A 22,333-nucleotide genomic window follows, 5' to 3' on the forward strand; every position below is an offset into this window, starting at 1 on the left:
GCCTGGAAGCAGACCCTGAGACAAGGAATGGAGTGCAAATGGGTTATCGATTTGTGACGTGGCTGTAGGAAACACTGGGGAGAAGACGGTCGATACACGGGCACCACTAAGCACGATGACACTGGCAGCTGCCGTATCCCCCTCCACGGGCTGGGGGTGCTTGGTCCTTCTGGGGACTCTTAGAGGTGGGCAGCTCAGCCCTGGGATTGAGCACAAGAAGCGGGGGGCGTGGCACCTGCCCTATTCCTGTTCCTCTCCTACAGTTTCAAGTGACTGGGCCCAGGCCACAGAAGTCCCACTCTACACACTGGGGCCCAGTCTGGGCATCCAAGGGATAGGGCTGTGGCCAGCAGGCAGTGCTAGGGTGCAGCTGTCAGCCTCCTCTGCGCCTGGGAGGGCAGGTGACTTTCTGAGGCCAAGTGGCCAGAAGGAGACAATGCAGGAGCCAGAAACAGCTCTGGCCAAGCACACTGGTCAGAACTAAGGAGCCAGATAGGGGCAGTGACAGGAACGGGGAGAGGCACAGGAACACATCCATGGGTTCTGAGTGCTAGGCGCAGATGACCAGGGGCTGAGGGCCCATGGAGGAGGGCATGGGAGCAGCGGTGGACGGCAGGCTGTGACACTGCCAGCTTGAGGTGTGGGCAGGAGAGGCTGCTGCTCCAGGTGGCTGGGCACAGGGCGGCCTGTCCAGGGCAATGGGGCCTGGCCACTCCCAGTGACAAAGTGGCATGTGTCATCCTGGACGCTCTGATGAGCTCAACAGGCACTGGATGAATCATGAGGGGTGGGAAGAAGCCACCTCTGGAACCCTCACCCTCCGGAGCCCAGCTTTCTGCTCACCACAGAGCCCTCTCTGCCAGGGGGTGGGTGGCCTAGTGGTTTGCCCCATGTGGACAAGAGCCACAGCTGGCACTATAGCAGGCTGAATTAAAGCCGGGTGGAAACTGCTTATGGGGACCAAACCCAGCATCCCCGCATGGGTTTGTATAATGAAACCAGGAATGATCTTTGGTGTTTTTAAGAGTATTTAAGAAAAAAACCAATGCAGATTATGCAATGGAAATTGAATGCGGCCCATGAAGATCCAAATATTTGCTCTCCAGCCCTTGATAGACAAGGTTTGCAGAGTCCTGGCTCACAAGGTCAAATCCCAGCCCAGGAGGTCACAGGATGGGGACATCATTAGCCCCCAAGGAAGTGTGAGCTAAACCATACAGAGAAGCCATGAGTTTTGCACCTGCTAGGATGGCTTGAAGCAAAAACCAGACACCAGGAAATGTTGGCAAGAGTGTGGGGAAGCAGGAACTGGAGTCCTTTGCACTGCCGGAGGAAGAGGCTGGTGCAGCCACAGCAGGCAACAGTTGGACGGTTTCCTGAATGTTAAACATACACTCATCACAAGGCCCAACAGTTCTGTTCTTAGAAATCTGCCCGTGAGAAAAAGAAGCACACTACGTACGAGGACATGCACATAGGTGTCCAAGAAACTGCTCCCGTCTGTGAATGAATGGACCAAAGTTAGGGTGGGGGTTAGCCACAGTCTCCAGGGACAAAAAGCAAGGAACTCGTTCACACTTTGGTGTGAACTGCATGGCCATTAGGGAAGTGAGACAAGCCAGGCCCAAGAGGCACAGCACTCTGTGAAGTGTCTAAAAGGGCAAACTGGCAGCAAGAAAATGGCCCAGTCAGAGAACCTCAAAGGCATCTTTCAGGAAGCAGAAATGTCTTAAAACTGGATCCTGATGATGGCTGCACAACTCTTATAAATTTACTAACATCATTAAATGGCATTTTTACAACCAGTGAATTTTATATCATGTAAATTATACCTCATATAAGTTATCTTAAAAAAAAAAAAAAAAAGATGGACCAGGGAGGTTGCTCAGCAGAATAAGCGCTTCCCTGGCAAGCGCAAAGGCCCACGTTCAATCCCCAGTTCCAGAAAAAAAAAAAAAAAAAAAAGACATCTTAGGGAGGTAAGAGTGCATCACACACAGCTGAAATAAGTATGACTCTGTGGTTAAGAGTACAGGTTTGGCAATAAGCAGACTTTACCCCAATTCTAAGCTCTACTTCGTCCATCTACCCACCCATCCATTTACCTAACTCCGAGCCATCAAACCACCTTGCGCTCATCTGCCAGCTATCATCTAGTCATCCTTCCATCCTACATTCATGCATCCATCCGCTCATCTACCCACACCTCATCCATCCACTCATCCAACAGAGACCCCTTGAAACCGTCTACCCCCATGTGCCAAGAACTGTGTAGGCATAAGGATACTCAGAGCAAGCAAAGCAGGCTGGCCCTGGTGTTCACAGAACCCAAAGGCTATGACTGGCATCTTCGTTTCTCCATCTACAAAGCAGCAAAGGAAGAACAGCTGTCAACGGCTCCGTGAGCATCTCGGAAACATTACGTATAAAACAGCCCAGTTCCTAGTGGCACTAATGGTTTCCACCTACCAAGCCCAGGCAGTGAGTATCCAAAAGCAGGCGGGACTCGGAGGGCTCCCCACACCCGCGCCTCAGCACCACCAGCCAACAGCAAACAGAGCCAGCAGGCAGTGTCTCCCGCTTCCGTCTGGCAGAGCCAGTCACTCCATTGCTGTCCTCGCCCTCTGTGTGTGTCAGGGAAGGGACGTTACCTGGGTGATACCCGCCATCTCTCTGGTAACTGCTCCCGTAGCAGAAACAGGCACGGACACTGAGGCTCTCAGGCCTCAGAAAGCAGAGCCTGTTGCTCTTCCATGGGTCACGAGCGAGCGAGCGAGCGAGCTAGCGGTTACCAGGAATGCGCCCCCGGCCGGGAGAGGCGTGGCTCTGACTGTACCGTAAGCTCTCCAGGACCGGGCTGCTGCAGCTCAGGGACTCACACACACTCGCACGCATGCTCCCTACCACCTGGCAGGAGGAGAGCAGCCGCAGGAGCTCGGTGGAGCTGCGGCAGGGAGGAGGACCCCGCAGGGACGAATGGGCCTTGGAGGCATCTTTCCAGCACGGGTCCTAGCATGGAGCTGTCCAGTTGGAGCGCTCCAGGCCCCATGTGGCTGCTTACACAGAACTTCATTAGAATAAGCCCAGGGGAAAGCCCAGTGCCGCGGTCACACTGGCACGCTGCGGGAGCTACGGCTGCCCTACGACAATGCAGAGACAACGCTGTCATCGCTTCCCACAGCTGTACTGGGCAGTGCGGTCCTGACATATTGGGGTCCCCTCTATCACCACAGCCCAGAGGCCCATCTACACTAGTCTAGGTGTCCCTACTGCTGCGAGGGCCAGCCTGTGTGCAGGGAGCACTGTCCCCAGCACCAGGAGACGGCCACTGCCACGCCCTCCCTTCCCAAGCCACCCCCTTGCTGGAGCTGCCTGAGGCTTGCGCAGTCTCTACCGCGGTGCTGTCTGCAGCTGAGCCCTGCAGGTCCAGAAAGACTGCAAAGCTCCCTGGCTTCCCAGGCTCCAGGCTCGCTGTGGCCGCCCGTGCTGGCCGGCACAGGTGAATCGCCACCTCTCCCAAGCAACAATGTCGAATCCTTTGAGCAGCACAGACTTCATCTTGACTTCAGCAGTGACAGGTACAACTCCAAGCTGCCCCCTGCCCCCAGCTCTTGAGCATCGACCCAAACCTGCTCGCACCTAAACTCTCTGCCCCCCTCAGAACTCTGCAGAGACCCCAAGCATCCAAGCGCTCCCCGCCTTCCCTCTGACACCTGCTACGCAGCTCAATCCAAGCCACGCTGTTGGCTTCCAGGGGGAGGAGGCTACCTGTGTCCAGAGAGATAAGAGCCCTCCCACCTCCGGGCAGTCTCCAGGAAGTGCCTGGTGGAGTTTTAAAGAACTAGAAGACATTCACCATAAAGGACTTCCTCAAATTTGTTTTAAAGAAATACCACACACGCACATTTTGTTTGTTTTTCTTCTAGACCAGGCCTTTCTGATCTACAGATCTTCTGAGATGAGGCTGAGTGCTATTTGCTTTTCTCTGCAATTAGGATCTTTCCCTTGATAAGTTTAGCTCCTCCATCTCCAGGAAACAGTACACCAGCAAGACCCGCCCTGGCTGCCTGGGGTCCGGCCCGAGGCCCAACTCTGCTGGCCCTGTTATGTACACACATCCACATACACACCCGCACTATTGAGGTAAAATCCACACACCACAAAAATAACCACCGACGTGCTTGGCTCAGTGGCACTAGGCACATCTCGGGGCTGTGCAGCTACCGCCCACAGGAGCCACAGGACCACGGAACAGCCCTTCCTGCCCCGCCCCCAGCCCAGCCATTGGTCCCCTTCCCATCTCGCAGTTTCTCGCTTGGACACTGACAGAAGTGGCCTTTCGTGCCTGGCCTGTGCCCGGCGGTCAGGCTCACCCACAATGCGTTTCGCGCTGGCACTTCACCTGCCTCAGCAGTTGAGTGATACTCCACGCTGGGACAGACCAGCGGGACGGAGTGAGCCCAGCGCAGCTGCTCGGCTCTGCCGGCAGGCATGCTGTTCCTTCCTGCCGCTGGCCACAGTGAACTCGCTGCCACGCACATGGGGCATCGATTTTTGCCAGCATGTATATGTCCACCACCCTGCTCTGGTACCAGATTGTGCCCTGCTGGCCTGAGTTCTGCCACGGGACAGTGCAGCGTTAAGTGGGTCATTCAGAGGACCCTGATTCAGCCACACAGTTACGCATGGTCACCTGCTGGTCTGGTTGATGCCCAGATACATTAGCCAAGGGCTTCCCAAAAGGCATAGGGACATCCATGGTGGGAAGTGAAGGAAACAGGCTGGCCCCACCTGGCTGGAGAGCAGGGCCTGGTACAAAAGTCTCACAACATCGCTAAGTGCAGTGGTGACGGCTACCACCCCACAAGGCACCACTACAGTGCCCAGGAGTTGTGTACATGACCCCAGCGCACAGTGCTCTCCCCTCTGGAGGCCAGGCCCTGTGCCAAGTGCTCCAATAAACTACCGCAGTCTCCCTCACAACCTGTGAGATGTGTGCTATAATCCGACCCACTGTGCAGATCAGAAAACTGAGGCCAAGGGTGAGGTGACGTAGCCAGTAGAGCCAGCGAGAAGTGGGACCCAGGGCTGGTTTGTACCCTGAGTGCCTGACCCTCATGTCACAGGAGTAGACCCTGTGCTTCCTGTGCCTCATCCATGCCGCCACTTCCTGCCAGCTGCCGATCCTCCTCTCCTTCTTGGCTGCCCAGGGCAGCTGCACACTGGCTGGAGCTGGTGTCTGCCTGAAACCGGCTCCCAGGGCGACGGGTGATTTGCCTAAATGAGGCGCAGGGCTATGGCACTCGGTCCCCTAAGTGCCCACCAGAGGCGCCTCCCCACAGCTATTACCACTGCCAAGGAAACAGCAGTGTGCGGGAGGTGGCCTGCTCTGCTGGCTCTGGGCTTTGGCTGGTTGCCTGGGCAACCATGAGTCTGGCTAGTGGGGAGATGACTGGCTTTGCTGTCAGTCTCTCAGCAGGGTACCACATCCTACCTGCACTGCAGGCCTGCTGCACCCTGGGAAAATCCAATCATCCCACGGATGCTGCCTGTACACATTAAAAATTGTACGTGCTGTTTTGCTCACTGAGCTACGAGCTCCTCGGGGGCAGGGGCGAAGCCTCTGCTGTCTCTGCAGTGTTCTGCGCTGTGCCTAGAGCCACAACGGGTGTGTGGATGAGGCTCTGTGTATTTGTAAAAGGCAGAAAGGGCTGGGACGAGTTGATCATCAGAGGGAACAGCTGACAGGTGCTACAGCTTTGCCGCAGCAGGGCCCTGCACCAAACGCTTCATCCTGGTCCCCTGGGCAGCAATCACCAGGGCCTGGGCAGCTGCAGATTCTGACACGCAAGGTGGGATGGACCTGCTTACCTGCATTTCGCCTGAACCTTCCCATGCCTTGCTGTCACCTCTGCCTATCCTGTCCCAAATACGGAGGAGATGCAGCTGCAGAGCAGTCACTCCGAAGTCCAACGTTACACAGCTGGTGTCGTGGGTTAAGTTGTGATTCCCCAAAAGGTATGTGTAAGTCCTAACCACTACAATCTGGCTGGGACCTCATTGGAAAATAGGTGAGGTCACACTGGGTTAGGATGGGCCCTAAACCCAAAGACTGGTGTAAAAAGGTCACAGGGACAGGAAATACCCCAGCACTGCACCTGTGCACAGGACAGAAACCCCAGGGCCCAAGAGGGACAACGGCCCTGCTGACCCTGGCATTGGTCTTCTGGCCCGAGCACCAGACAGAACAAGTTTCTGTTGCTTGAAGACCCCTGGTCTTGGTGGTTTATCATGACAGCTCCAGGACACCCACAGGACAGCAGCCAGGGACAGCCACAGGAAGCCCTGGTGCTCGGCACTGCCAGGGACCTCAGGAACCATCTCAGAGAATAACCAAGGCGCCACAGCAGAGCCCAACCCCCTGCCGATACCATGAGACTGGCATCATGGGCTGTGGAACCCAGGCCTTGGGCCCTTTCTGGGCACTGGTGTCCAAACACCATGTTCACAGCAGTGGTGTCCACATGAGCCCGGCAGGGGAAGCAACCCACGTCCATCAGGGTGAACAGGTAAGTGTACCATATGTGATAGGGTGCCACTCAGCCTTAAAAGGAAGCAAACTCATGGGTGTCTAATCCCCACATTGAGGGAGGTGGCTGCAGGAGAATCGCAAGTTCAAGTCCCACCTGAGCAACCTGGTGAGCTTTTGTCTTAAAAAATATTAAGGTCTGGGGTTGAAGCTCTGTAGAAGAGCACCTCTGGGCTCATGCCCCAGCAACACACACACACACACACACACACACACACACACACCCCTCCCACATGGCCCTGGAGACACAGGCCAGGGTTAGGCTGCTTCTGTAATGCTCCAGTTGCTGTATGCATTGGAAACTTAATTAAACAGCAGTTGAGGAAAGAGCCCAGAAGGGTTTCAGCAATGGGGATGCAGCGGTGGCATCGCACCTTCTGCAGAATCCGCAAGCTCTTCAGGACCCCAGCTCTGACCCTACCCCGTTATGGACACGGAACAACTGGGAGGACCTGACAGCCTGGACTCTCGCTTTGTAGTGGTCCCCGGGGCATGCTGGTGGCTGGGTAAATGAGCTGACTTTATGGTAACATGGGTTCTTTGGAAATCAGAGGGGCCAGGGAGATGGCTCAGTAGAATAAGCACTTACCTGGCAAGCGCAAGGGCCTGAGTTCAATCCCCAGTTCCACCAAAAAAAAAAAAAAAAAAGAATAGAAAAGAAAGAAAATAGAAAAGAAAGAAAGAAAGAAAGAAAGAAAGAAAGAAAGAAAGAAATCAGAGGCACCCAGGACAGCATAGGGAAGGGGGTAAAGAGTCCAGGAGCAGCCAGGTGCGGTGGTGCGTCCTGTAATCCCAGCACTCTAGGAGGCTGAGGCGGGAGCATTGGAAGTTCAGCCTGACTACAATAGCAAGAACTTTACCTATTTCATGAAGAAATAAGTAATAAATAAAATAAATCAAGCGAGCACAGGCATTCTGTCCTGTGACATCATTCCACAGATTCCTTCTGTACACACACACACACACACACACACACACACACGCACGCACGCACGCACAGTGCAAGCCTGCACATAAACCTGTGCCACACTGTACATGCCGGCTCTTCTTCACCCTCCCCACTGTCCTTTGTCCCTGCCACCCATGCTAACACCGCAGGGCACATGCAGGGCTCAGAAAGCAGCTTCCAAGGGCCTCGCTGTAAATACACTGGGTGCTGCGGCAGAGGGCAGGGCTGTGCTCCCAGCCCCTCTTATGCATAAAACCACAGGGTTGGCCGGCCTGCAGGCCCCTGGTCCAGGCCACTTCATATCCTCCTCTACAGTCCCTTGTGATCGCATGCAAGAGCACAGGGAAGTTTGGGGTCTCCACTTCATTTAGAAAGTGGCGCCAGACCTGCGCACATCCGTGCCTCCGGCCTTTTCTCGCCAGACCTGGCAGGAGTCACGCAGACAACTCCCGCCATTGCCTGTCAAATGTGCCCACAGAGGTGGGACGCCCACCAGAAACCCCCACCCCGGCCACGGCAGCCCAGCTGTCTGACTTCAGCCCACGTGCGCTCCTCCCTAGGGTCACTCCTGGTGGTGCGACCAGCTTAGGCTCCGTGACCTCAGAGACCGGGTCCTGCCTCCCAAGCAGGGCTGCCCTGGGTCAAAGTGCTCTTTGCCCCCAATCTGGTGGTGGCCTCTTCTTAATTCTTCATTTGAGGCAGTCCCTCTGAGCACACATCATGATTCACTGTCACCCACGCCATCAGCTCAACATGCAAATACTGCCGCAGAGGCTGCTCTGTCTGCGCTAAGGGGGGTGGCCCGGGCTCCGGGCCCTGCCTGAAACCAGGGTGTGTGTGTGGTGGGGCCTGCTTCCTCTGAGAAAGGAAACTCTCTGTCCCAAGTGAGGATTTCCCGGTGCAGCCTCTAGACGGTAGCATCTCTGCGGGGGCCTTGTTGTTTATTTTCCCAGGAACTCTATCTCCTGCTTGCAGCACTTCAAAAGCCTTTGCCCGGTGTGGCTTTGTGTGGAAGCCTCTGCTCCTGGCTGGGCGGCCTCCCTTGGTCTGAGTCCCAGGGTCCCAGGCCCAGCTGCTACCGCAGAGGCCTTGATGTGTGCGCGCCCTGCGAGGTGTCCAGACCACAGTGGTCTCTAACATGCTCCTCAGGACGGGCTGTGACGTGTGGACGCAGGACAAGGCGCAGGCGCACTCCTGCCCCTTTCCAGCAGGGACAGCTGCTGCTATACAGAGCGCCCCTCCTGGTCCTTGTGGCAGCCTGGGAAGTTTGTATTTGTAATCCCATGGAAAAGTTACCGGAATTCTTTTGAGTTAATTCCAACCTACACGTGGGGAGAATGACACTAAGGTATATTTATAGCTGTGGGGAGCCAAGGGGTCCTAAGTCCAGCCATGGTAATGGCTGTCTGGAACAAAGGCCTTCTCCTCCAAGGCTGAACCGGGGCTTTACTCATTCACGAAGGAAGGAGTGGCCTGAGGATGAGTGACTGAGAATGGTGGGAAGCAGCTGGGCTCTCAGCAGGCTGGGCAGGCGGCCTGCACTCACCTCTGCAGTGTGCAGCGAGAAGGCTATGCAGAAAGAGCAACCTGCATGACACAGCTGAGGTGCTATCTAATGTCTTGGGGTCTGTGCTTCAGCTCTGATGCGTAATCTTGCATGCCCTGGGAAGGCATACAAGATCCCAAGGCCAGATCCCAGCTGGAGCATGACTCTCCCTCCCTCCTGCCAGACTGCTGCCTAGTTTTAAAAACTACACACCAGGCTGGGCGGGGTGGTGCACACCTGTAATCTCAGCACTCAGGAGGCTGAGACAGGAGGGTCATTGTCAAGTTCCAGGCCAGCCTGGGCTACAAAACGAGCTCAAGGACAGGCTGGGCTGCATAGTGAGACCCTGTCTCAGAAGAACAAAACAAAACAAGCAAGTAAACAAAACCCACAAAAACCCCAAACAAACTACACATCAGCACCTCAGATAGACTGATTTGCACTGCTTAAAGCCAATGGAAGGAAAAGTTCGAGCCAGCTCTGGACACATCAATACATGGAAATACGGCCAGGGGAGCCAAGGTGGAGATAAGCGCTCTGCTTCCAAGGAGAGTCGTCCAGGTCCGTCTCCACACAGAGACAGTGCTTCCTGGGGCGCTCCCTGTAGGCCATGCACAGGGGATAGGATGGGGACCCTCTGAGAATCCCATGGGGAGCCATGGGCACCCTAGGAGTCTGAGTGTCCAGCTGCTTGTCACCCACACAGACAGAGACACGATCAAGTGCAGTGCTTGCTCTCCACAGTGAGGAGCCCAGCAAGACAGCCTGATGGGAGCAGGAGGGGTCCAGACCCTGGGTTTAAAATCTGCTGGGATGTATGTGGCAGTAACAGCCACCTCCTGGGGATACTGTGGTCTGGACAAAACAGCAGAGATGAAGTCAAGAAAGCAGGCGGCACTTAAATGCTTACTGTGCTTCCCTTTGTTAAGGCTGCTGCAGAGGTTTTCAAACCCGGATGTGCTCCTGGTACCAAGAACAGTGCTTCATTAAAAACCTAAGAGTAGTTTCCACGGCTACCATCTGGGAATTTAGAGATGCAAATTTCTTGTCTCTTAAACAAGTGGGGTAGAGGGAGGGGTTGCTGGACTGCCTCTTTAACACATCCTCCATGTGACCCTGACGGCTGCTGGTCCAATCTGAGAACTACTCAGTTACTGGTTCAAAACTCCTGAGCCCACCGTGGCCAGGATGCTGGGACAAGAAGAGGCCACTGTGAGCTGGAAAATTCACTGTGGACAGCAACAGGGCCTCAAAGGCAACCATGAAGGCCCTGGGATCTGCCACCATTCTTCCCAGGGTCATCTTTCCCGTGATCACCTCCTCCGGGGTGTACTTTTTAAGGTCCTTGACACCTGTTCTAGCCCAGAGGTCATAAGTTACCCAGTTTTCCAAAGGATCTTGTCTTGGCATTCTGCCCTAGAGGGGTCTCTGTCCATCTCAGGACTTTTTATAAAGAACTGCTGACTGGCCCCAGAGTGTGCTGGGGCTGACCAGGGAGCAGGGACGTCACAGCCACCAGGGGCTCGTGCTGTAAGCACCAACTACTCCTTGCTGACAAGTCCCTCTCCCAACTCCTTTCTTGCAGAGCTGAGCTGTGCCCCCTTGGGCATCTCTAATGGCCTCGGCTGGGGTGAGGCCCTAATTCCTCTTGGGGATTTTGTTGCTCTTTTTTTTTTTTTAATTTTAGGGAAGGGTCTAAAGTGTGTTCAAGGTCTCACTACTAGATCGGACTTGTAGTAATCTGCCTGTTTACTGCCACCCCAAGAGATGGGATTACAGGCGCAAACCACCACACCCAGTCTCAAATGCCATCTCAGCACACCCTGGGCAGGGCCAGCACAGCAGCCCTGGGGATCGAACCCCTGGCCCCCGCACCTGCTTGCAGGCGCTTTACTCTACTGAGCTACCTGGCCAGCCCTTCTGCTACTCCTCTCAGTTTCTGTGTGGCCTGTGTCAACAGCAGCGCAGTGGGCTCCCTCCCTCCTACCCTAGCTGGGCCCCCAGCCACCACACAACCTGGGCCTCCTGCAGAACAAAGGCCTTGCTACCGAGGACACTTACCTTCTGGTTCTGTTTGGAAAACTCATCTACAGACAGCGAGAGAAAAACACAAAATTCTGCCTTACAGGCCAGAAAGCAGTTCGCCCACAAACCATTTACGTGACAAATTTCCTTGTATGGCTCAGTGACTCATCAGCCCCATCAGAGTGTGCACTGGACGGAGGACACACGAACATTCTGGCCCCTCTTCCTTGCTGGGGGGGGGGGGCCTACAACCCACAAATACCACTTCTTTTTGGCTGCTGGCAGGGCCACCGTGCTGTGTGGCTCTGGAGGGCTACGGAAGACAGTCACACAGGAGGTCCCAAGCGCAGGCTGGGGCCTCTGACCTGGGACAGGAATGTACGAGGAGAGGAGCACTGGCCAGGCACCGGGGACAGTGTTTTACTGAAAGATCTGAAGTCCCCTCTAGCATGATCTTGACAGAACAGAACACAGCAGTCTGCTCTCACCTGTGGTTCAGTTACCTAAGGTCACTGGGGTATGGAAAAATCAGTGGAAAATCCCAGGAGCAAATCTTTCATGAACTTTAACCGCTGTTTGTTCTCAGTGGCAGGGCGAAGCTTTTGGTAGCCTGTGTCATCCTGCCTGGAGGACGTATCCACGCAGTATATGCTGCTAGCTCGTTAGTAACAGCAGCTCACTGACCCGATGTGGCCATGCAGAAGTGCCTGTATTCAAGTAGTTCTTCCTCTTTTTTGGTTTTTGGAGACAGGGTCTTGCTATATAGTTCAGGTTCAGATTGGCCATGAACTATATGACTGGGTTTAGGCATGAGTTTGAAGCAACCCTCCTGCTTCAGCCTCCTGAGTGCTGAAATACAAGGGTGTAGCACCATGCCCAGCTTCACATAGCTTTTATATTACTTAACAATGACCTCAAAGGGCAAGAGCAAGATGCCTTTAAAGGAAGCACAGGGCTACAAACTAGGGAAGGAAAGGTGAGCTCTAGGGCTCTACGGCCACGTTGCTGGGCCTACAGGAGAAAGAACTGTACGGCAGTTACACGCTAGGTGAAGGGTTCTGGGACATATCCTCCCTGAGGAAGGGCAACCACTGACTAGCAATCGCCCAAAGGAAGCAGGTGGATCTGTATGTATCACCAGCAACATCACCTGTCCACAGGACAGGGGCCACCACCGATGAGAGTATAGATAACATAGTCGGTATGATGTTTAAAAAGGAAATACTCCAAGAACCTTCAGAGAGGCCCCATAAGACCACTAACAGCCGCTGCCTCGGGGAAAGCAGACCTGAGGGAGATTAACCCTGGACACTTTGCACAGTTACCATGTCAGCACTGTCTTAGCTACTTTTCTTGTTGCGGAGACATAATACCTGACTCTCAACATTAAGGGGAGAAAGGTTTATTTAGCTCACAGTTTGTAGAGGTTTCAGTCCATGGTCAGCTGGCTCCGAGGCAGGGTGGCACATGGCAGAGGGCAGCTGTTCATGGTGGAAGGAGACAGCAAGAGCGGCAAGGAAAGCAAGACTCCTTCTGTCGCTTGTATCATCTACAGGCTGCCCGCCTCGGGCGGGTGTAGCTTGACCCCAGCATCACACTCTCTAGGTCCCGCCACCTCTGAAAAAGCGCCCCCCATGGCTGAGTGAGGCTTTGGGGGACATCTAGACACAAACCATAATGTGACAGGTGGGGTGGGATACTGGCCAGAAAGGGACACCGGGGGCGTTTTCTGGGGTGATGGAAATTTAGGCGGTGGTTACTCAGGTGACGCCGGAGGCAACACTTATACTCCACAGCCAAACTGTGCGCATTTTGATCAATATAAGCTGTAGTTTGAGTTAATAATCATTTAAAAAGTTAATAATCATTTAAAAGATATGGTGGGATTTTTTTTTTTAAGCACTCTTTACCTTTTCAATACTTTTAAAAAGCCCTAGTAAGTGTAACTCAGAAGTCCCCTGTTTTAGGGCTATCATACTCCTCCATAAGTAGTGTCCAAGAATGATTTCAGCAGTGGCGAACCTATGGCACTTGGGCCAAGTGTATGGGATTCTTTTTGGAAACTAAAGCCTCAGAATTCAGGTTAATTGCGGCGTTGGCACGTGGTGATAAACGCATGGGTTTCGACTGCAGTTTGGACACGCGGTCTCTAAAAGGCTCAGCATCGCTGGCATAACTGGTACAGCCACTCTGGAAAACTGCCAGCCAGAGCTACCTTAAGGTGACGCTACATCTCGGGCCTATCTACGCAGAACTGCCCCACGCTGACACACCCGCCCATGCTGGTGCACAGACCGAGAGCACAGAGCAGAACAGGACGCCTTCCAGCCTCGGCCACGCCACAAACGAGCCCCCAGCACGCAGGCAGTACAGCAGGCCTCAGACCCATCGCCGCCTCCGAAGCTGGGTCACTGAGTTCAGACTGTGTGGCTCCATTCTACGCTGCCAGGAGCGGGCGGTGGTGGTCCAAAGCAAGGTGCAGCTAGGGCCCCCTGGGGTGGCTGTGCCCCTGTCCCAACCGGGTGGGTGGCAGATCCAACGCAGCTCCTTCTGCCTGCACGCTCTCCCATAGGTCTGTCCTTTGAGAAAAGCTAACTTAAAGATGACACACAGGTCTGTTCTGCAGGGAGATCTAACTGGGGAAGAAGACAGTGTGCTCAGACAGCCCTGTCCGTGCCCAGGCTCGCCCTGCCTAGGTACAGGATTCCTATGGGAGAAGCCAGCAGGCCCTGATCCCTCCCGGACAGGCGGCCACCAGCCAGGGTCTAATCCAGCTGAGCGGCCCTGCACTAGGCCCCCTGCACTCTCGGCTGCTCCTCCCGCACAGACTGGCCAGGCTGGGGTCCTGGAGCCCACCACTATGGAAGTCTCACCCAGCTGCTGACACCCGTAAGCAGGTACCTAATAACTGTTTTATCTGTAAAGGGAGCCTGGGAGAGCTGGCCTCTGCTCCCCAAGGCTGTGCAGCCACTGCCACTTGTTGGTTTCATTCCCGGAAGAGCCCCTTGTTGTTAGTTACGGGCCCCTTGCGACCCACTGAGAGCCCACACTGTGGCCAGGAGACCTAGAAACACGGCCTTCCCAGGGGACCGTGGCGCGGGCCCCACAGCTTGCCACCCTTGGGTTCTGCTGGTACTTGTGCTCTCCGGCTCAGCCCGGCAGCTCCCTCCTGCCAAGCTCCCCGCCAGGTGGGAAAACCTCTGCTTCCCAGGGCTCCCCAAGTCCCTCTGATCCCCTCTTAAGAGGTCACAAGGCCCTCTGACGGCCAGCCAGAAATTAATCTTATGGCGCTCCTGCCTGTTGGACCCGCGCCGTCTCTGCCTGCGCCTTCCTTCTCAGAGTCCACAGTGCTGTCCTGTGCAGAAGGCATCTGCACCTCGGGCCTGCCTGGAAGCGCTATGGAGACCCAGTGGGCCACAGGCCGGACAGTGACAGTCAGCAGGCATGCGAAGAGTGTGCCAAGAGTGCGCTGGGACCTGCACGCCTCAGCCCACCGGGTCAACATTCACGGGCTTCGGGAGAGAGTTCTGGGTCACGGAAATGGGGAGATTGATTAGTTATGCCCGGCACAGCAACGGGGCGCTGGGCGGTGCGTGTGCCAGGAGTGTGGTCCCTCCAAGGGCCCTGCTTTCCAGGGTCCTAGACGCCAGTGATGGCCCAGGGCCCAGGAGCAGGGCAGCGCGGGGGGTGGTGACAGCGCGCCTGCCCATGCTGGCATGCAGGACCGAACACGGCAACCAGTGTGAACTCTAAGGACCGGGGCCTGCAGGTGGCAGGTTAACTGCCACACTCTTCACAGTGCCATCCCCAGGACCTGGAGGGGTAAAGCTCTTACGTAAGCCTGTGTGACCAAGGCCAATGCGCCTTCCAAGCAGGTGCAGCAGGAAAAGGGTAAGAAGTGGCACTCCAAGTGGACTTGAGACCAAAGCCAGCTGTGCCATGTAACAGCTGTGTCACCTTGAGAGAGTGGCATAGCCTCCTAGCCTCAGTTTCTCTGTCTGTAAAATGGGAGGTCCACCTGCATGTGGCTGGGGTACTCTGGGCTCAGTCTAAGGGAGAAGAGGCTCTGGGGCGTGGCAGCAGAACATGGACAAGAGTTCTTGTGAGGTCTCCTATCAGGGACACACACAGGGAGACACACACACACACACACACACACACACACACACACAGGAAAAGGCCCAGGAAAAGGGCAGCGCCAGGCATGACAGTGCTCCAAGGGTCAGACCCCAGGGGGAACCCCATACACAAGCTGCTGTTATCAATCTGCCTTTCAGAGAGGAAACTGAACAGCACGACCGCTCCCCCACCCCAGCCAGCACTCACACGAGGATCCTGGCCTGCAGTTCTCTCCCCATCATATGGCATTATTTTCCACCCTCTTCCACCTTTTCCGGGGGTGGAGGGCAGTGGCCCCCCTGGGGTCACAGTGCACACCCAGGATTCTGCCTGGTGCACATGGGAGGCCTGTCCCTCCCAGGCCCTTGGCAAGGCAGTATCCCCAGAGCTGGGCTCTGGGCCCAGCGGGAGTCAGGGCAGAGCAAGCCTCCTCGTTAGCCACACGACTGTTTACGCTTGTGAGATCCCAGGGGCCCAGCACCCAAGCCAAACAGGCGCTCCCTGGGGAGCTGCAGCCAGGCCACCTGGCCCCTTTCCCAGGACAGGAGGTGCTGCTCCTTCCTGAGATCCCCACCCTCTCAGACTCCCGGGCCAATGCTGGCCAAGGCAGGAAAAGTGGAGCTGCCGGGAAGACAGGCAGGACCCCAGGGAAGTGACAAGTTCTCTTTGCACAGCCCCTCCCCCGCAAACACGTAGGGCAGCACTATCTACTCGGGGAAGGTAAGGAGACACTTGAAGCTGGGCCCAGCAACCTGGGCACTGGTAGCCAGGGGAGGCGCCGCGCTCTCTCACATCCTGAGCCACTGCCCAGGCCCTCTGGGCACACACTGGCAGCTGGGCATGCGTGGTGGCACACACCTGATAATCCCAGCACTCAGGAGGCTAAGGCAGGAGGACCCTCGACTGAGTTAAAAAGTGAGCTCCAGCCCAGTCTGAACTACATAGTGAGACCCTGTCTCAAACCAAATGAAAACAAACAGGAACCCCCAATAGCATGGAGCCCAAATGGGCAACACACCGCACAGGCATTTTCTTTAGATTCTGCCAGGTACCACAAGACACCCTGTGGTCAATGCTGTACGTCCGCCTTTCTTCCTTCCTGCCCTGCTAATGGCCTTTTCAGAGATTTCCGCACGTGCCCTCTTCCCTGACACCGCTATTAACCTGCAGCGCCGTGCTCTGGACAGCTCTCTGTGCTGTAATGGCTGAAGGTTTGTGAGCCTCAAGACCAGGTTCCAGACCCTGAGGGGAGATCTGCCCTGCCGGGGAGCCTGAGACACCAGCCTGCACCCTTAGAACAGAATAGGGGACACAGTTGTGAGAGGCCAACAGGATGCACTCTGTCCACAGGGGCCGCTGGCCTGGGGCATCAAGTGACATCAAGAGAAAGGCCAAGCAGCGTGATCTCAGAAGGGAGCACGGCTGCACGGCCGTTTCCTCCCTGGGCAGCCCTTGGTAGGCGGCCTGGAGTCCAGCTCTTACAGCTGTGGGCAGGCTGCTCAGCCTCTCTGAGCTTGGGTCCTCCGTCTGCTGAATGACAGTGAGCCGGAAGGTACCTAGCCAGGTCTGTCACACTGCAGACACCCAGTAAGGGAGTCTGGACACAAGCCTATTGGTTGGAATCTACCCAGACCAGGGTAGCTAGGCCACAGAGCTAGACCCTGGATCTCGGTCTCCCAGCTCACTTGGTAGCCTAGCCGACAGTACCTACAAAGCCACTTAGTACTTCCTTGCCACTTGAAAAGGAAGGATGGGCTGACTCACCACGCCAGGTGGTCAAGGGCCTAGGCAAGAACATCAAGGGATGGGCACTGGGTCGCCACTGCCACCTGGTGGTGGCATACTTAAATTATGGGGAGGGCAGCTGTCAAAGGGGAAAACACACAGGCACGCACACACTCACACAGTCTGGAGCTCCTACTCCTATTGTGAGAACGAAGGTCCATTCATCCCTAGACACAGATGGGCCAGCACACTGCCAGGTAGGTGTCTGATCTCCGACACCTCTGATTTTGCTCTGCTACTTGTTTTTATTTTTGAGATGAACTCATAATGTAGCCCAGTCTGGCAATCTTCCTGCCTCTGCCTCCCAAGTGCTGGGATTACAGGTGTACACCACCACACTTGGCAGTGGAGGCTTTTGGGGGCGGATACAGGGAATTGAACTCAGGACCTTGTGCTTGCCAGGCAAGCGCTATGCCGCTGAGCTATATCCCCAGCCCATCAGTGGATGCTTTTTTTTTTTTTTTTTTTTTTTAATTAACTGATAAAATAAAGCAGTCATATACAAAGCAAATACCACTATGGCTGAGTATACTCATGTCCTGTGTGTGTTTCATACAATGTGTGGACCCCGCGTCAATCTCCAATGTCTCAACATTCCAAGCTTTCACTTTTAAATCACCTTTCTAGCCAAAGCCTCCTGCAGTTCCCTCCCCTGTTCATCCCTTGCACCTGGGCAACAGTCACAACTTTCGCAGGCTCTGCCTTCCAGGTGTGCCCGCAAGTCATGGTTGAAGGCAGGCCCCACGGACCATCACTAAAGACAGCCTTCTCTGCTGATACTGATCTCGGCACCGTTGGAATGAAGTGTTTCCCCCGTCTGTCAGTCCTAAGTACATTCTGCCCCGAGCCGGGCTAAGAAAAACAGATGAGCTTAACACCCTGGGGACCAGAGGGAGGAGACTCCACAGGCCATCCTCGAGGTAAGTGGCCTCCTTCACTCCTGACTGCACTGGTATTCAGCCCCCTGGGGGCCCAGCAGGTCTGACACACACTGCCTGCGCTGGGACACTGGCCTCTGCGCTGTGAGAAGCAGGCAGAGGGGACCCATTTCCACAGGAAGCCAAGCTCTCGGTGGCACCTCTGAACTGCGCCGGGTGCCTCCCAGCCAGGGACACTCAGAGCCTCCAGAATGGGACGGTGGCCAAGCCAAGCACACCTCCTGCAAGCAGCAGGAGCTCAGCCCATGCAGCTGCACCTTGGCAACTTTCTCAGCCTCTGAGACCTGGCGCTATAGGCAAAAGGAGAGTACCCATGGCTGACAGGGAAAGTGTTCCCCTGGGGGGCAGGAGTGCCTCTCTGGGGGCTTTCTGTCCAGTGCCTCTGCAGAGGTAGAGAGAAGCCCTGAGTGTCCCTCTGCCCTCCCAGCAGGCAACCTGTGCCCAGGCTCCAAATCTAGGCGAGACTGACAGCTGTGACAGCCACCACCACTCTGGCCATGCTGGGCCATGGCTTGTTCCATATGCTGGATTACAGCAGGGAGACAGGAGCAGGTGAGAAGAGAGAATCATGACACAAAGAGCGACCCTAACCCACATCAGGCCACAGCGGCACTCAGATCCCAGGTCCCCGGATCCTCTGTCCAGGACGGCTGGCCCCGGGCCTCGAGAGTGCCCTTAGATGTTTGATTCCCACTGGGAGCCAGAGGCTCTGACCCAGCCCACATGGGGCTGGAGGCAGAAGTCAGCCTAGGAATGCAGAGGAAGCCAGGACGGCTCTGCGTTAGGTGTCACCATGCAGGGCCAGGGTTTCCACAGGGTGGGAAGTGGCAGCTGATGCCAGGGGACCAAGGAGCAGAGGCTTCTGGCAAGGTATCCCTGCCTCCCACCTCTGGTGGCAGGCTGGCCTTGCCTCACTATGCCAGGGTTTGGGAAGGAGGGGGCCACTGAGAAAGCACTGCAGAGTCAGGACTTACCTTCCACTGTAGGGAGTGGAACCACTGGTCTCGAAGGTAGCTGTTAGCAGCCTGCAATGACAAGAACAGAGAAAGGTCTGGTCAACATGTGGAGCAGGCAGGGGACCCCACAGACTGCACACAAGCCCCCTGCCTGCTTGGGAACAGCGTCTGCCCTGAGACGGGAGGGAGCCTTCCAAGGGATATGCTGAATGTTATGCTTCCGAGGCGTGGCTGGGAATGAGGGCCTCCCCTTGGGGCTGTGCCTGCTGTACCCTGACTTGTTGGAGGTCTTGGGAGCAGGTGGATCTGCGGGCCACAGGCTGGAGGTGAGAGGTGGGAAGCTCTCTGGGGCCTCTCTTCCACCAGGACCCAGGACTCGCACATCCTCTCAGCAGTCCCCATGTTCTGGTTGAGATCTAGATGTCCCCAGGAGTCTCGTGCTTGCAGCCATGGCTTGGGGAGGTGACTGAAGCAGAGGTCCTGAGGGAAGCGCCTCATGGGGGGCGTGGCCTGGAAGGTTCGCCTCCTCCCTTCCTGGCTCCTCCTGCTTTCGTTTGCTCTGCTTCCAGCCCTGCAGGGAGCAGCTCCCCTCCGTCAGGCCCCTCTGCCAGGTGCAGCCCTGCCTTGGAACCGGCTGACTAGGGCCTGAAACCTACAAACTGTGAACTGAAATAAACTCCCATGTAAGATATGGGTATTGGGTATTGTCTGTCATCAAGAAGGAACTAGGGGGCTGGTGAGATGGCTCAGTGGTCTAAAGCACCTACTTAGAACAAGCTTAGCAAAACACAGGGACCGCGGTTCAATCCCCCAGCACCACATGCCAGCCAGCCCGCCCCCTGGTGGGTGCTGGGCGCGCGCACACACACACACACACACACACACACACACATAAATAAATAAAATTAAAAAAAAAAAAAAAGAAGGAACTAGGACACCTCACAACAGCTTCGAGGCGCTCCTGTGCTGTGTTCATCTCAAAGAGGGAGTGACTGCGACCTCGAGATCCCACTAGGCAGACCCTTGGCAGCCTGCTTCTCGAAGCATTTGTGCTGAGCCATGGCATGCTTTCATGGGCTCATTCTGAGACCCATGTGACTCCGCCTTAGTGTTCTAAGCTGTGCAGTGAGGATCCCCGCCCTGGTCGTGCATGCATGTGTGAGGCTCCAGAGGCTTCGGCACAGCTGGGCAGACGGCAGGGGGACGAACAGAAAGCAGTCCTGCAGTGATTCTCATCCATTCCTCTTGAGCAGAAAGTGGCCTGAGGAAGCCATGAGTGGTGATATGCCAGCTGCTACCCTGGTGCTTGCCTCCAGCAGCTCTACACCAGTGGTGGCAGGGGCTAGGGGCTCAGGGTGCGCGGAAAGCAAGGGCCAGGGGCTTAGTGTGCAGAGACAGCAGGGTCTAGAGGCTCAGGGTGAGCGGACAGCAGGGGCTAGAGGACAGCAGGGGCTAGGGGTTCAAGGTGTGCAGACAGCAGAGGCTAGGGGTTCAGGGTGTGCGGACAGCAGAGGCTAGGGGTTCAGGGTATGCAGACAGCAGGGGCTAGGGGCTCAGGGTGCGCGGAGAGCAAGGGCTAGGGGCTTAGGGTGCAGAGACAGCAGGGTCTAGAGGCTCAGGGTGAGCGGACAGCAGGGGCTAGAGGACAGCAGGGGCTAGGGGTTCAAGGTGTTCAGACAGCAGAGGCTAGGGGTTCAGGGTGCGCGGACAGCAGAGGCTAGGGGTTCAGGGTGTGCGGACAGCAGGGGCTAGGGGTTCAGGGTGTGCGGACAGCAGAGGCTAGGGGTTCAGGGTATGCAGACAGCAGGGGCTAGGGGTTCAGGGTGTGCAGACAGCAGAGGCTAGGGGTTCAGGGTGCGCAGACAGCAGAGGCTAGGGGTTCAGGGTGCGCAGACAGTAGAAACCAGGGGGCTCAGGGTATGCAGACAGCAGAGGCTAGGTGTTCAGGGTGTGTGGACAGCAGAGGCTAGGGGTTCAGGGTGTGCGGACAGCAGAGGCTAGGGGTTCAGGATGCGCAGATGGCAAAGGGTAGGGAAGGGTTCACGGTGCACGATGGCAGGGACTAGGAGTAGGCGTTGGGGTATGCGGCCAGCAGGGGCCAGGGATTCAGGATGCATGGGTGCAGGGCAAAGCACTTCATGGATGGCTCGTTCAACATTTGTGAGACAGCCTGTGAAGGCAGCATTTCTCAGGGCAGATGAGAAAACTGAGGCTCAGGAGGTGTAAACCTCTCCTGAGGGCTCCCCGCATAAGGTGAGGATCCAGGAGCTTCTATGCAGAAGACCAGTGGAGTCAGAAGGTGGGGGGGGGTGGTTAGAGACAGAAGTAGAGGTCACAGAGACACAGCCACGTGCCAAGGAAGGATGGGCCTCTAGAGGTACAGCTGGCAAGGAGCGTTCTCCAGAGAGCCTGCAAAAGGAGGCAGCCCAGGCGCACTGAGGCCAGCTGAGGGACGGAGTCGGCCTTCCCACCTCCAGGAATGCTGCGTGTGTGCGTGCCTCACCACATATACCCCATATGTGGGCAGTGTGGGGCACGCTATGGATCATGAGGGAAGGACCTGGACCTTCTTCTGACCTGACTTTCCTCGGCTCTGCTCTTCCTATGAGGGATCTGAGGCCCAGACCAGCTGTGGCCATCACCAGTCCTATTTCCAGCCCCCTTCCCTGCACACAGCACACCCGACCATGTGACTTCTTATGCCAATGAAGTGAGTGACCATGACACCAAAATGACCCTCCAGGTGTGATGGACCACAGGTCCACAAGGGACACACTGAGGGGGGTAACAACCTGCACAACTGGGAGCACCGGTCACCACAGCATACCCCGGCTACCCCATGCTTCTGCCCACCTCCTGCCCAGGCCCCACGTTTGCCTTCCCTTCCTCTGGGACCTGCCAACCTCCCACACACTTTGCAGTTCCCACCGGAGGTGCCACCTGTCTGGAATGACTGTGGCTTCCAACCTGTCCCCAGCCGAGTCAGATGATGATATCTTACTCAACACATCTTACTGTCCTGGCATCAGCTGTCCGGTGCTTTTCTCCCAGGTTATGGGCTCTGAGAGGTTAGGAAACATGTCTGACTTATGCACTGTACTGTGTCCACGAAACTCTATGAAATGAAGGTTTGGCTGGCTGCTGGGTCATGAATGACTGGAGGGATGGATGCATGGAAGAACACATAGAGGCTTAAGGATGGATGGATGGATGGATGGATGGATGGATGGATGGATGGACAGATGGATGGATGGATGGATGGGTGAGTGGATGGATGGATGAGTAGATGGGTGAATGGGTGGATGGATGGATGGATGGATGGATGGATGGATGGGTAGATGCTGGGTGGGTGGATGGATGGATGATGGATGGGTGGATGGACAGATGGATGGATGGATGGATGGGTGAGTGGATGGATGGATGGGT

At 55.9% G+C, this 22,333-nt stretch overlaps 1 protein-coding gene across 2 annotated transcripts in view; it reads right to left on the bottom strand.

The window, feature by feature from the left end:
• The window catches only part of Cmip (c-Maf inducing protein), a 190,752-nt gene that overhangs the window by 55,331 nt on the left and 113,088 nt on the right, over positions 1-22,333 (bottom strand). For both annotated transcript variants that reach the window (XM_004625758.2, XM_023709149.1), the window contains exon 3: positions 18,926-18,976. In XM_004625758.2, the coding sequence (XP_004625815.1) occupies positions 18,926-18,976 (51 nt within the window). The remainder of the gene's footprint in view (positions 1-18,925; positions 18,977-22,333) is intronic.

This window comes from Octodon degus, unplaced genomic scaffold (genome assembly GCF_000260255.1).
Source record: "Octodon degus isolate 3935 unplaced genomic scaffold, OctDeg1.0 scaffold00011, whole genome shotgun sequence".
NCBI classification, from domain to species: Eukaryota; Metazoa; Chordata; class Mammalia; order Rodentia; family Octodontidae; genus Octodon; species Octodon degus.